General features: G+C 38.5%; 2 protein-coding genes across 2 annotated transcripts; both read left to right on the top strand.

The window, feature by feature from the left end:
* Positions 1-1,495: 1,495 nt before the first annotated feature.
* On the top strand, positions 1,496-3,786 carry LOC100698642 (multiple inositol polyphosphate phosphatase 1). Its single transcript, XM_019366261.2, has 5 exons — positions 1,496-2,127; positions 2,206-2,400; positions 2,655-2,752; positions 2,882-3,012; positions 3,238-3,786. The coding sequence occupies exons 1-5, from the start codon at positions 1,548-1,550 to the stop codon at positions 3,617-3,619; spliced, it is 1,386 nt and encodes a 461-aa protein (XP_019221806.1). The 5' UTR covers positions 1,496-1,547; the 3' UTR covers positions 3,620-3,786.
* Positions 3,787-6,020: 2,234 nt separating this feature from the next.
* On the top strand, positions 6,021-14,288 carry minpp1a (multiple inositol-polyphosphate phosphatase 1a). Its single transcript, XM_019367051.2, has 5 exons — positions 6,021-6,663; positions 6,742-6,936; positions 8,879-8,976; positions 10,984-11,114; positions 13,425-14,288. Exons 1-5 carry the CDS (start codon positions 6,075-6,077, stop codon positions 13,801-13,803), a joined length of 1,392 nt encoding a protein of 463 aa, XP_019222596.1. The 5' UTR covers positions 6,021-6,074; the 3' UTR covers positions 13,804-14,288.
* The last annotated feature ends 1,297 nt before the right edge of the window (positions 14,289-15,585 follow it).

The raw sequence follows: 15,585 nt of genomic DNA, 5'->3' as shown, positions 1-15,585 counted from the left end.
AATACTGCAACGTGACCAACGATGAGACTCAGCAGCACACGACTCCCATTAAGCATAAAAAAGCAATAAAATTGACAACCTACAGCACATTTCGGTGTTTTTTTGCAGCAACTGGAAATGTTTACATGTGTAATTTATGATTTACCAGCTCAGTCGGAGCATTTAAACACAGCAACAGTGACAACTACAGTGAGAGAAAAAAGCAACAGGAACACGCCAAACTCAATCATTTTCATCTGAGGCCATCTATTGGTGAAGAGTGGACTCTACTTAGTAAGCCACGCTTACTTTCAATTCTGTGTCAGAGTCTTTGATTATTTCTGAAGTTATGAATTATTGTTTCTCAGATTATTTCTAAAAATTACCTTACTGTATCAGTAATACCAAAGCCTTCCGGACATTGTTGTTGTGATTTAGCACTATATAAACTGAACTGAAAATAAAAAGTAGGGTTAAATGTAGTATATATTATGTTGTCAGAGGTTATCATTATTTGAAACATAAATAAGAAAACATCTATCTTAATGAACACAAAGCAAATTCTTCAGACAAGCATTTAAAACTGACTGAAGATACAAATTTGAACCAGCTGGTCTAAATCTACACTATCAAATCATCCTAATGCAATTCTACCATAAAAGGTAAAAGAGCCAATATGAGGCCCCTAGACCTAGCACATTCTGATTCTGTTTTTTGCTTCTTTTGGCATTAGAAATGAATGGATTTTCTCAAGTTTAATCTTTCACTGCCTTCAAATCCTGATCGGCCATAAACAGGAATTTTATAAAGAACTTTGCATTTAACAAATGTGTGACTTTTTCTTTTTAGCTAATGAATGTCTTCATTCATCTCCTAGGACCTAACCCTAATTTGTATAATGCAAAGTATACTGAGCACCAAGAAGTCATAAAAACATCAACAAACACGCCCAACCTTTCACGTTAAATATGTTTTCATTTCCTGTTTGTTCAAAACTGACATTAAAATATCTAGTGACAAATACTGGAGGAGTATTTAATGAACTGTAATTATGAAAGACAAAGAAACAGTGACGCGTCAGTAATGACTGGAAGGGACTCAGGAAGTTAAAGGGGAATGGAACGTCCTTGGAATTGCACAACATCGCTCAATGTTCAGCTTGCATGTAGATAGGGCTATAATACTTATATAATGTCATCAGAGTGGAAAGTTGTGGTAGGCTGGCTTTCCAGGAACACTCTCTTAAACAGTCACTACAATAATAAAAGCTCATTAGCTACATGCTTTTAGTTTTTTGTGAAGGCAGGGCTCTCTAACAAGCTTTTCAGAATGCAGAACAGAATATTAATGTATAAGAACAAGCTAGAGAAACATACTTAGAAAATCTGACAAGGTTTTTCTCTTTTAATACTATCAGTAAGTGATTATGTTACACAAAGCATTTTTACTTTACTTTTTAGCATGTGCTCTGAGGAAATCAGGGTAAATAAACTGCACCGGACTTTGCTCTGTCCTATTTCTGATGGTGTGACATTGATTTTTTTGGGGGGTCTCTTCAAACGTGCATCATGCTGACTTTTCTTTGGAAATTTACAGTGTTTTATGTTTGTTACACCTCTGGGTTTTTATCTAATTATGTCACGTTCGAAGATGAGGCTAATATACCAGCAATCGCCAAATATTTCAACACAAAAGGGAGGTACGAGGAGGTTAACCCGTATCTCAGAGAGGACATACTTGCTGTGAACAGATCTATTTTACAGCCTCCGTCTGCAGAATGTCGCCAAATCCATCTGACAGCCATAATAAGACATGGCACAAGATACCCGACGACCAAAAATATTAAGGAGATGCAGCAGCTCTATAACATCGTTCTGCACAATGCCTCAGGAGAACAGAGCTGGCTGCACGAATTGCAGACCCAGTGGAGGATGTGGTACACTGAGGATATGGACGGACGACTTGTCCAGAAAGGTGTGAATGAGCTGAAGCATCTGGCTGTCAGGCTGTCAAAGCTGTTCCCCTCACTGATTTCAGAGGAGAAACTTCGAGGTGGATTCATCAAATTCATAACCAGCTCAAAGCACAGGTGTGTCAACAGCACACTGTCCTTCAAGGCAGGACTAACAGAGCTGTGGGATATTAAAGGTATGACCATGATTATTATGATGGGCCCTTTATGCATAGCCTGTTGCTCATTATTACCTGTTGCTTTCCTCTGTGCAGATGTGGAGTTTGATCACGCGGTGAACGATGCTCTCATGAGGTTTTTTGACAAATGCACCAGGTTTGTGGAGGAAGTTGATAACAACCCATCAGCTGTGACAGAGGTGGAGAAGTTCAAGGAAGGGCCAGAGATGAGGAGGGTCCAGCAGAAGATCGCAGACATCCTCAATGTCCCATACAGTTCTATCACATACGGTTGTATCTACAAAACCAGACCGAGTGTATTATCTGCACTCTTATTATCTGTATTAACAGAGGAATGCCTTATTTATAATATCATATATCTTACATCTAAGGTGCTTCAGTGTTAACTTCATTCTGAGCAGTCAGATGAAGGCTGCTGTCTAAATGCTTTCTAGTTCATTTTGTGAGGATGCCACCTCTCTGGAAAAGAAGAATCCATGTTTGCACAGCCTGTGTTACTGAACCACTTAACATTTATCTTGCAGATGTTGCTGAGGCTGCATTTTACTTGTGTGCTTACGAATTTGCAATTAGGTCAGTGAAGTCCCCCTGGTGTGAGCTCTTTGACGAGGACGATGCAAAGGTAGGAGATACCAATCAGATATATTTAGTGCAGATGTTTATGAGGTTGTTAGAGAAGCCAGAAGAATCTTTTGTGGTTTAAACAGTTGAACATCTTGTTTCTATTTTGAGCATTTATCTGGTTTAACAGGTTATTGAGTATGCAAGTGACCTAAGGGAATTCTGGAAAAGAGGCTATGGTCATGATATTAACAGCAAGGCAAGCTGTATCCTATTTCATGACGTGTTTAGCCGAATGGACAAGACGGCCACTCAGAATAAGTAGGTGAACTTTTAATAAGCTGTAGGTTTCTGATGCCCTTGATTAAAGAAATACATGAAATAATTATGTTTACATAACTATAAACCATTCATCAAAGGACGATTTTATATGGCATGTGGGATGGACTCCAGAGTCCCGCTTTTGTGTTTTCTTTACAATTTATCTTCAGATGTACAGCAGGAACTGTAGCTAATTTTAAACTTTCTTTCTCCTCTGTGCGGCAGGTTGGGACAGCAGGTGACTGAAGCTGTGACAGTCCAGGTGGGCCATGCAGACACCCTTCTTCCTCTGCTTACCCTTCTGGGCTTCTTCAATGACAGCGAACCGCTGACATCAACCAACTATGCTGCACAGGCCCATCGCTCATTCCGCACCAGTCACATGTTGCCTTATGCAGCTAACTTGCTCCTGGTGCTCTCTGACTGTGGGGGAGGTGATCTCAGACTGCAGCCGCTGCTCAATGAGAAGCCTGTAACTTTCCCCGGTTTGACTGATCGGTCTTCCATGCCGCTCTATCGAGATGTCTTAGAGCACTACAAGGATCTGCTCCAAGGCTGCGACTTTGAAACCGAGTGTCAGCTGTTCAAGCAGCCTGCTGAAGTTTAGGCAGATATTAACAGCAGCCTTGTTATTTCATTTTTCCACAGTGGAACAAATGATAGGCTCCTACAGTAAAAATGCAACTGGCTGAAAAAGCTTTTATTTCTGTGTTCCATCTTGAAGCGATGACCATCTTTTCTTAAGCTCTGACATTAAAAAAATAAATGGACAAATTGGCTGTGTTTTATTTCTTTTAATTTGCTTAACGAGATGTTCAAGAAATCTTCTTTTATATTAAAAAAAAACCCTTTAAGTAGTTATAAGCTAAATTCCATGATTGCCGATAGTATATGATTCACTCAAAACTAAATAATAATAAGACATTTTTGCATTAGAGGAGTTCCCATCTGTGGAGTCATAAATCCAGCATAAACGTTTACAATAGCAGAAGATAATGCCTTTTTAAAATGTAGTTATTATTTATTTGCTTATTTATTCCCTGGCAAGAGAGAAGACACCCCCCCACCACCACCACCACCACCACCACCACACCTAGCATGCAGACACACACACATATCTTGGCAACACACGTGAAAGTATTTCACAAATGATGTCTCGGTTCTGCTTCCCATGCTTGATTTACATGAGCCCGTGTTTCAGTGATTTATGAACTCCCAGATGATGTGACACACACCAACAATAATAAATAACTGTTGTTTGCTTACTCCAGCATCTGCCTTTGCTGATGCCAATGGCAACAGGCAGTGTACATTACATTAAAAAAAAGTGCAAGGCTGTGGCTGTGTCACTGCCAAGAAGACAAACATTCACGTATTTCACTCACTACTGACACCAATGGCTTTAATTTCAAGTTACGTCACACCCACACAGAGCTGTTTGGGGAAGTCAGAGAGGTAAATGTGCACATAAAATCTTTTCTATCTTAAATCCAAAATCTTACTTAATGTCTTAAGTAGCTTGTTTTTGTTGTTGTTGTTGTTGTTTGTTTTTGCTTTTTTTTAAAATTCCAAAACAATCTGGGAATAAGTGTCTCTGGTGTGGAGTGTCATTTAAATAGTGACTGATGACTTAAGGTATTCCACACTGCAGTGGTGAAGCTAATAATTACTGCTCTCCTACAAACAAAAAGCCATTGTTACAACATGCACTTTAAATGATGCAAATGTTTAAGGTGAGATTTCACAGCAAACCTATTTTGCATGCTATATTTTGCATCATATTCAAACTGCTTAAATATTTGACTAGAGGTAGCTTCAAATTTTTTGAAAAAGAGGCAAAAAGCAGAAATAAAATCCACATGCTAGCGTGTGACTTTTATGAATGAATAACAGGCCTCTCTGAAAAACACATCAACACCAACCCACCCAGAAAGCAGCTAAAAACCTTACTGTCTAAGGTGAGTGTCTGGAAGAGCCTAATTTGGGTGGTAGCAAGAGTAGACTAGTCTTAACAAGACTAAACTAAAGCTTAATATCTATAGAAACCAACAACAAACAGAATATAACACACAGAATAAATATTTCCATACAGATTCCTATAAACACCTTACTAACACATCTAGTAGAATGTGTCTACTCCCTTAATCTGTCACACTGGTTTGCCTCAGGAGCTCTTGATCCAATGAGTGGACTTCCTTCACTTTTTGTCCTGCTGAGGAGAAAGCAAGTAATAGCTTAGAACTGCTAATATTTCCATTACCTGAGCACATAATTTTAATAAACTATGCAACCTACAGAATCTGAGTTTGCAACACAAGATAAAAGTTTACAGCAGTTCTGATTATCTTTCCTTTTCTGTACTACCCCTCTGCTTCCTTACTTTCCACAAACTGTCACCTAAATAATCCTCCATCCTCAATAAAGAATTCAATAAACAATAAACATGTGCAGATTTTCAGTGAGCTGAAACTCTGGTCTCCATTGCAGCGCACTAATGCCGAGGGAAGATACTCACGTTTTTAAACAGTGATGCAAATTTGTGTGTTTGTGTGAGACAACTAACTGTGTTCTGCTTATAGAAAGTCCCTTTTAATTGATGTTGTTAAAGCTATTTTTTATCACATTATCATTATTTACTAATCATTTGCTCCTGTTACAATCATAAATAAAGTCTAAATAAAGGAGTTAATAAAGAGTTTAAAATTTCATTTTAATTATGGAGACAAGAGGCAAGAAGAGAAATCTCTAGCCTTCGGATCAGGGCGATGTGCCCCAAAAAGTCAGAACATTTAGTCATGCTTGAAAAGCCTTAGTGTGAAACAGTAAGCTACTTTTATCAAATCAATTTACGGTTTTAAAAACAAATATATACCCAAAAGTATCAAATAACTTTTGGAAACCGACGGACAGTCACTTTCAGAAGTTATGCGACCATCATGAATATTAATAAACAAGCAGAGCTTGTCATTTTCGTATGGCTCCCTCTACAAGGCATTGGTTGGACAGTCCCACATGATCGACGTCATTCTCTGGTCTGCGCACGGCCTCACAAGTAACCCGTCATGACGACCGTTTTAAGGAAAACCGCAGTTTTTTATTTTACCATCATAACTGGTATTTCCAGCTGTTTTTGTACCGACGTGTATTCAGAGAAGAACCCAGAGATCCCAGCAATCGCCAAATATTTTAGCACGAAAGGAAGGTATGAGGAAGTGAACCCGTATCTCATAGAGGACATACTTGCTGTAAACAGATCAATTTTACAGCCTCCGTCTGCAGAATGTCGCCAAATCCATCTGACAGCCGTAATAAGGCACGGAACCAGATACCCGACATCTAAAAACGTCAAGAAGATGAAGAAGCTTTACGACGTGGTTCGGGGCATCGGTGTTTCCAACAGGAACTGGCTGCGTGAACTGCAGACCCAGTGGAGGATGTGGTACACTGAGGATATGGACGGACGACTCGTCCAGAAAGGTGTGAACGATCACAGACACCTGGCTGTCAGGCTGTCAAAGCTGTTCCCCTCACTGATTTCAGAGGAGAAACTTCGAGGTGGACTTATCAAATTCATAACCAGCTCAAAGCACAGGTGTGTCAACAGCACACTGTCCTTCAAGGCAGGACTAACAGAGCTGTGGGATATTAAAGGTATGACCATGATTATTATGATGGGCCCTTTATGCATAGCCTGTTGCTCATTATTACCTGTTGCTTTCCTCTGTGCAGATATGGAGTTTGATCACGCGGTGAACGATGCTCTCATGAGGTTTTTTGACAAATGCACCAGGTTTTTGGAGGAAGTTGATAACAACCCATCAGCTGTGACAGAGGTGGAGAAGTTCAAGGAAGGGCCAGAGGTGAGGAGGGTCCAGCAGAAGGTTGCAGACATCCTCAACGTCCCATACAGTTCCATCTCATACGGTTAGTGGTGTATTATCATATCCATCATTTTGAGAGCATTATATATAGTCAGATTAAGTTGTAGATAGATAGATAGACAGATGTAGAGTACCAGCTGATTACAGCTGATTAGAGTACAGAACACCTAAATATGACAGTAGATGTATGTTTATATAGTTGGTTTATATTGTCCAGGATTTCTTTGTGCCACTTTACACAGTGCAAGCTCAAAGAACTTGCAGTAGACGCAGTAGACTTTTTTTTTCACATGAATTCACAAGTGATGAAACTCGCAAAAAGCATACATGATGCACATTTCACACTAAACATCCGTTGGCCGCTTTGGTTTTGTAAGTCTAGCGTATGTTATATTAGTATGTGTTACCACTTTGGCTCCAACTGTTACAGACAGGCATGTCTTTAACAGCAAAGTTAGATCTCACAGTCAGTGAAAGTTGATTTATAAACTACCCTCATCGTAGCTGGTGGCATCTTTATATTGTCACAGAGGTGTGTGGCCACAGAAATTAATTCATCACTCCTTAGAATGACACCAGCTTAATAGTGCACTTCTTAAGGATTAACGTCACTGTGTTTTAAAGTAGATCAGATGAAAGCTTTTGAGTGAGATGTAGAACAGACAGACAGAGGCTCTATTATTTATTTGTGAAATAGCTGGTGTGTTATTATTTACAATTCTAGTTGGTCTATTAACAAATTTATTTGATAATTTTGTCCCATCTTAGCTTCACAGGTTTAACAATTGAACACTTTCTACATTTAAGGTTCGGAAGGTTGCCGGTTCGAGCCCCGGCTTGGACAGTCTCGGTCGTTGTGTCCTTGGGCAAGACACTTCACCCGTTGCCTACTGGTGGTGGTCAGAGGGCCCGGTGGCGCCAGTGTCCGGCAGCCTCGCCTCTGTCAGTGCGCCCCAGGGTGGCTGTGGCTACAATGTAGCTTGCCATCACCAGTGTGTGAATGTGTGTGTGAATGGGTGGATGACTGGACGTGTAAAGCGCTTTGGGGTCTTTGGGGACTAGTAAAGCGCTATACAAATACAGGCCATTTACCATTTAACCAATAATTATTACTCAATTATTACCAAACATTTTAAAATAAAAACTTCTGGAATTCTGCTTATGGCATGTCACTGGGATTATTGCAGCAGATATTTGCACAGTAGATGGAGCTGTTTTCAAACATAAAAACAATATTACTGCAAGTTCACTCAGCGTTAATGCTGATAGTAGAGGTTTGTCTGCTTGGTGCGGTTTAGGAACGTGCAGCTTTCGACAACATTCAGCTGTGGCTTTAAAACAGCATGAATGTTGGAAAGTTCATTTCCATATTTCACAGAGAAGCGTTATGCTTTTTTTAACTCTCAGATCTTCATTATACATGAAATGTGAAAAGAAAATACTGAAATAATACTTTTCAACCTTTTTTTGACCCGTAATCTAACATGTTTTATCATATTATATATTTTAGATGTTTCTGAGTTGTAAACAGAAATTTATTACATGCTCCAAAAAGCCAAATATGTATACATCTTGTTACAAAAAAAGAATCTTTTAAACCTCTGAAATGATCTTTGATCCCTAGATTTGTTGCCATTTAAATGAACTACCTAACAGAATATATTAAACTATCAAAATATATGTAATATATATTAAATTGTGTTTATTTGTTCTTTTGTACTTTGCATTTTAATGGTGTCTTTCAAATACTACTCCATTCTCCATTCCATTATTTGTTGTCTTTATTACCCAAATAAATTGGAACTTTTACCTAATTTTAGAATTTTCTTCCATGCTTAAAGTAGTATAAAGAAAATGCAACACATACCATGGTCCTAAGGTTTTTAAGAGGTCACTTCCTGCATTCAGTTCTGTTTTTCTAACAGCTTCCTGACTGCTGGGATTTCACTGACTGTTAACATTTTGTTTTAATCTTTCTCCTGCAGATATGGCCGAAGCTGCATTTTATTTGTGTGCGTATGAGTTTGCCATCAAGACTGTGAACTCTCCATGGTGTCGTCTCTTCGATGAGGTCGATGCACAGGTGACAGAGGAGGAGGGTTGCACATTGTGATAAAGCAGTAATATGTGCTTCAGATTAACTTTGAGTCATGTATCAAAGTGGGGAAAGCATGATGACCCCGCCCCCCCACGATTACACAGTTTCCAGTTTCAGAAATGTCCACATTAAGTGGTATGTGTTTAGTACTTTTAATTTTTGTAGACTGTATTTATTTACAGGCCATATTTTTTTCTTACTACGTGTGCAATCAAGCACATACACACAGAGATAGATGATGTGTTACTGATTGAATAGATGGAGTTTCTGTCGTGTGTTGCAGATGTAGGACCTAATCTCAGACAATCAGCCTTTAATGCACTCAGTACAGGAAGTCCAAAGAATCTAAAAGATATTTAAAATGCAGCCAGTGAATAAGTTGACAGAAAACTCTAAAACAGGAGTGTCAAACATTTTGAGGGCCAAAATCAGCCCGGGAAAGACTCCAAAGGACCCTTTTGGAAAATGTTAAGGAGTGTATAAAGTTTTACAGCTTTTCCTACTGCCATTCATACCACACCAAAGTACAAGGGGATTTTCTGTGAATTAATGAAAGTTTTATATTCTAAACTTATAATTTCAAGAAAGTCTGAGCAATGATTAAACAGAACCTTTTCTGTAACTTTTCTAAATGTTTATCATGTAGTTTCATTAGCATAGCCCACTTCATACAACATGTACATAGAAGAATGATAGGGAACTAACAGGGAAGTAAAACTTAATACAGACACAAGAGACAAGACACTACCAAAATAAAACAGGAAGTAACACGGTCACGACCACAACCAAACTCAGAGATGGAGACTTGACGACCTGACCTGAGGAATACACGGGAACACAACAGCAACTAAAATTAAAACACAAGGCTGAAAACACACAAGAGCATACGCATTGGTGAAAACGAAATAATAAACGACATAAGAATCATCCTGATCATCATCATAAACAGAAATTTCTAATATTATATTCAAAGGCTATAAAAGAGCTCTCTCAGTAAACAGAGCAAGGCTTTAAATAATAAAGGTGAAGTAACAGCACAGTAGGTAAAAGCAAACAAAATGCTTGGATGTTATTTGTTCACAGACATGTTCTGAGCAAAAGAAATTTGGAGTAACTTGCTGAATTTTGTTCCAATCCACCAAATAAATAGACAAGAAGAAGAAAACCGGCCAAATTATATTAGATACCCTGTATCACAACAGTTACCCTTCATTTTGCTGTACAATGTACACAGTCTGTTTTATGAATAAATAAGTTGAAACAAATAAAGAGGCAAGCTTCAGATTAGAGAAAGAGCCTGCCTAATGTTTCCTCTGCTTCAACTCACAAAGACATTCCTGTGTCTTATGTTACAACCTGATCTCAGACAGTCTGAACTGTCACCTGCACAGTGAACGATCAGCAGGTTTCTATCCTTTTTTGTTTAGTCATGCCAAATTTGCACATAGACTAGTTTTGTATTTGTAGTATTACCACACCTTTGAAGTCACTGCATTAGCTCACAGTTTGATATAGAATTACCTCTAAAATCCTTCTGTTAGTTCATAAAGGATTCAATAGTTTGACTCCCCAGGACATCTCTGACTTGCTCACCGTCTATAACCCAATTAGACCTCTCAGGTTATCAGATCTTTTAGCTGTTCCCAGAACTACATCTAAGTGTGCTGAGATTGCTTTTAGTTATTGTGGTGCTGTCCTTTGGACCAAGCTAAGGTCAATTAGAGCTTCACATTTAAAATCAAACTCAAAACTTTCCTTATTCTAACAGCCTGACATTTAATATCTGTGTGTGAGTGTGTGTGTGTGTGTGTGTCTGTGTGCCTGTATATGTTAACTTGTATTTCGTTCCTTTTAACAGTTTTGTTTTGCTGTTTTTATTGCCTTAGAGTTTTTCTTTTTTTCAACTTTTACGATAAGCACATTAAGCTTATGTGTAATGAAATGCGCTAAATAATTAAAATTGGCAGTGACGCCGACTTTCTGACTCAACAGGTAGTGGAGTATGCAAACGATCTGAAGCACTTCTGGAAAAGAAGCTATGGTTATGACATAAACAGCAAGTCCAGCTGCATTCTCTTCCATGACGTTTTCAGCCGTCTGGGAAAAGCAGCTGAAGAGAACATGTAAGCAAACCTTAAATGGTGTTATACTATATTTTTCTCATGTTAATAAAAATATTTAGGAAAAAGGACTCACTGCTCAGCCCTGAATCCAGGCAGAAGTAAAACTTGTTGGATATTATTTTAGTGGAAATACAGTATGTGGGATCAGCTCAAAAGACAGCAGAGCTAATGTAATATATTTGAAAAGTGTAGCTCATTAGCATACACTCGCCGGCCACTTTATTAGGAAAGTTCCTATTTCGCTGTGTTAAGTTAACCCCCCGTCCCCACCCCCACCCCTCTCCCTTGGCCTTCAGAAATTCCTTAGATTCAACAAGGTGCTGGAAACATTCTGACTTAAATCATCATACAGTTGCTGCATATTTGTCACTTGCTCCACTGAATTGAGATTTGATGATTGCGTGTTTGGAGTAAGCCAGTTGTTCATTGAATTAGTCTGAGATTATTTGAGTTAGGCTGGGAGCAGCCATCAGAAAATATGTACAGTGTCTCAGGTAGGCTGCGGCGTTAAACAATGCTTACTTGTGCTGAGAGGCCCAAAATGTGTCAAGGAAAAGGCTGTCACATGATTCCACCATCACCATCAGCCTGAGTCATTAAAACAAGGCAGGAGGATTCATGCTGTTTTAGACAAAATTTTGACCTTACCATCCAAATCTCATTGCAGAAATTAAGATTTATTAGAACATCCCACAATTTTCCAATTGTCTATTGTCCATTTTATGAGACCTATATGACTTTCAGACTCAGTTTCTTGTTGTTGGCTGGCAGAGTGGTCTTCTGCTGCTGTAGCCTATTGACTTCAAGGTTAGTTATTCACCATGTACAAATACCTAAATGTAATATGTTGCTCTCATGTGATTGGCCAGTTAGACATTGGTGTTAAAATGCAGTTGAACAAATGTGTCTAATAATCCAGCCGCTGAGTGTAAGTAGTGAAGAGCCTGTTTAAATAGGGTGCAAGGTTGTGTTGTTACACGTGTCAAAAGGGTGAAATTGTAAAGTTCCTGTTTTGAAAAGAGAACAACTTTACTACACACTCACCGTGAAAGCATGCATGTGGGTGATTGTGACTGTTTAAAATGTGACTGCAGAGTGAGCAGATTGTGGGTTGTACCTTTCAGCCAAGCATGATGTGCAAGCGACTGCAGTCATCTGTCACAGAAATTCAAAGACAAAAAAACCAAAAAACAGCATTTTGTATTTCTCCAGCTAGATTTGTGGGAGTTTTAAAACATCAGAGTGAGGAAAGTTTATAAAAGTTAGAACTTTCTGGCCTTTCCCTCCTTCACTAGGCTTGGTTTTAGCAATGAATTTAAAAGAATGGATTTTGCAGTGTCATCTTGAGTAAGCTATAGAAAAGGTTACACTTAATCATTATGAACCCAAATTTTTAATAACTGGGATTATAACTTTCTTGGAGTGACGTCCAGCCTGCAGACCACATGAGATAAAACATAAACATTGTTCTTAATTTTTGTTAAGTTTATTTTTTAGGAGAGCATATATGTAAGCCTTACATCTTTACTGGAAAATATTAGGCTAATAATGCTGATTTCTTTAAATGAAACTAGCACATTTACTAGTAAAAATAGACTAATAAAGGGAAATTAAATTAACTGTGCCACTGAGCATAATCAGAAGCTAACAACAGCTTTTAAAATGGAACATGGTCTTGCTTGTTCTTTAGAGCATAGGTTAAAGCTGTGAGTCAGTGAACACACCTTAAATATATGCTGACCATTATGTTTTGTCTATATAATCCATAGTATAACAGTAAAAACAACATTGTGTATTTCTCCAGCTATATTTGTGAGAATTTTAAAACATCAGACTGAGGAAAGACTTTGCCTTTCTTTTTTGGGCTTGTTTAGCGCAATGAACTTGAATGAATGAATTTTTGCAGTGTCATCTTGAGTAAGCTGTAGAACAGGTTAAAGATAGTATGAACCCAAATCTATTATCTGGTTGTTAAAGCCTTTAACGACTCTTTGCTTTTGACTCATTTTCGTTCCTAATTTTCCTGCTCCTCCCTGATATGTACTTTTGATTAATTAATTTCTATTTCTACAAAATATTTAGAAAACAAGCTACAGTAATATTAACAGTTTAAATAATGTCAATCATTTCAAGGTCTTTTAAGATAGTAGTAACCCCACAATCCTCGTGTTTGATAAGCTTAGCCAGTCCCTAATAAATACCTGGTGTTCACAGGCTGTCAGAAATGCTGAGTGGATGTGGCAATCAACCAACTGATTAACTGACTGTCTGAGTTCTGATATTTCAACACTGAAACTGTGCATTCTGTAGGTCAGGCCAGCAGGTGACTGAAGCTGTGACAGTCCAGGTGGGCCATGCAGAGACCCTCCTGCCTCTGCTTACCCTTCTGGGCTTCTTCAATGACAGCGAACCGCTGACATCAACTAACTTCGCTGCACAGGCCCATCGTTCCTTTCGCACAAGCCATATGTTGCCCTATGCAGCTAACTTGATCCTGGTGCTCTATGATTGTGGGGGCAACCTCAGACTGCAGCCACTGCTCAATGAGAAGCCTGTAACATTCCCCGGTTTGGCTGATCAGGCCTCCATGCCGCTCTATCAAGATGTCTTAGAGCACTACAAGGATCTGCTCCAAGGCTGCGACTTTGAAACTGAGTGTCGGCTGTTCAAGCAGCCTGCTGAAGTTTAAGCAAGCACGGTATTTTCAGGAAAAAAAAACATTTTACCAGCATTACCTGAGTCTGAATGTGTCTATTATGTAAACCAGATTTTCACTCTAGCAATCCAGTCTCTCTGAAACACCCAAAGATCCCAACCTATAATGTGAATTTGAAGTTCTTGTACCGTTTAAGTATTACCGCTGCTATAATAAAGTATATAGCGTTTTTTTTTGCAAGATTCGCTATTATCACTACACAACCTAATGCTTTCATTAAATAATTCATTTTTGCAGTGTAAGCATTTATGTCTTGCAGATAAGATCACTCGCTTTTCTCAGTTTTCTGTCTTATTTTTAAGGTAAAGCAGTGACAAACTAGTTTAAATGCACTACCATTTGTGGGCAAGAACCATCTTCTAGTATGGGGGTCACAAATTCTTACGTTTTTATGAAAAGACATGTCTGCATGTTTGATTTTTTAAAAACCAATAATAATAAAAATGTTGGACACCGGGTTTATCTTTTTTTATCACAATTTATTTCTAAATGACAAAATAAAGGAAAATGTCATTTAGATAGCTATAGATTTGCCGTATTTGTATATTCCACATTCCACAAATATTTACTGTGACATAAATGAGAAGGTGAATGTTTGGGTTGCCAGAAGCAAAAGTCAGGCATAGCCTCCAAAGAAAACAGGTTAAAGCACTGATTTCAAGTATTCAGTTTAAAAGAATGTTTCATCTTATAGGTGTACTAAAGGCACAACAAAATCTAAACGCCCATTCAGAGAATACAGGTATGACAATAACGTTCCCTGTTAAGCCGGTGCTTCAGGCTCTTAAGCAGATGTTTGATGTGTTCTTTTTTTTTATCTGTATCACAAAACTTTCAAATACAAACAAACCATATTTAACATTGCGCTAGGAGAAAATCATTAATCTTATAAATACATTAGTTCATATATTTTATTTGCTTTTGATAGTTCTCTAACATTTCAGTTAAAAAAGATCATCTTTAAAGTTTCAAACAACATTCCAGTTTTGACATTTTAAACGTGGTCTAAATTTAGATATGATCTAATCCAGTGGTGTCCAAACCCAGGCCTCGAGGGCCAGTGTCCTGCAGGTTTTAGATGTGTCCTTGATCCATCACAGCTGATTTGAATGGCTAAATTGTCTCCTCAACATGTCTTGAAGTTCTCCAGAGGCCTGGTAATGAACTAATCATTTGATTCAGGTGTGTTGACCCAGGGTGACAGGACACCGGACCTCGAGGCCTGGAGTTGGCCAAGCCTGATCTAATCTGATCTACTGAGGGAGACGTGGAAGTTACTTTAGTTTGTTGCCAGATCAAAGTTAAATTAATTTGACTTGAAACTCTAAACATAAACTGCTCTAGACCAAGTTACATGTTAGTATTAGCTGCCATGGTGATCTAACCAAGTTAAAGTTCAAATAACCAACTGGCCTTTGAACTTGTGAGGGGTGTACTATTTGCTTTGTCACACACCCCCAAAAACAGCTAGAACAGGCTGTGGTATCATCCTCAAACAAACCAAAACACCTGTTTTGTGGCATCACATTGCCACAGAAAGTGGTGATGTCACTTACAAGCGAAAGGAGCATCTTGTGGTCACACTCTGAAACATTTTTAGTCAGGTGCAGTACACTGTAGCATTAGCTTGAAACATTAAAAAAAAAATAGTGTCAGTAATAACCTTTAAAAAAAAAAAAAACATACAGCCACGGGAGCTCAAGCTATCACCTAAGAAAGCCGTGGTAGGTCATGGGACCATATCAAACATCCACA

Source organism: Oreochromis niloticus, linkage group LG13, assembly GCF_001858045.2.
Source record: "Oreochromis niloticus isolate F11D_XX linkage group LG13, O_niloticus_UMD_NMBU, whole genome shotgun sequence".
NCBI classification, from domain to species: Eukaryota; Metazoa; Chordata; class Actinopteri; order Cichliformes; family Cichlidae; genus Oreochromis; species Oreochromis niloticus.
Note: the sequence above shows the minus strand (reverse complement) of the source record. Positions and strands in the feature narration are given on the sequence as shown.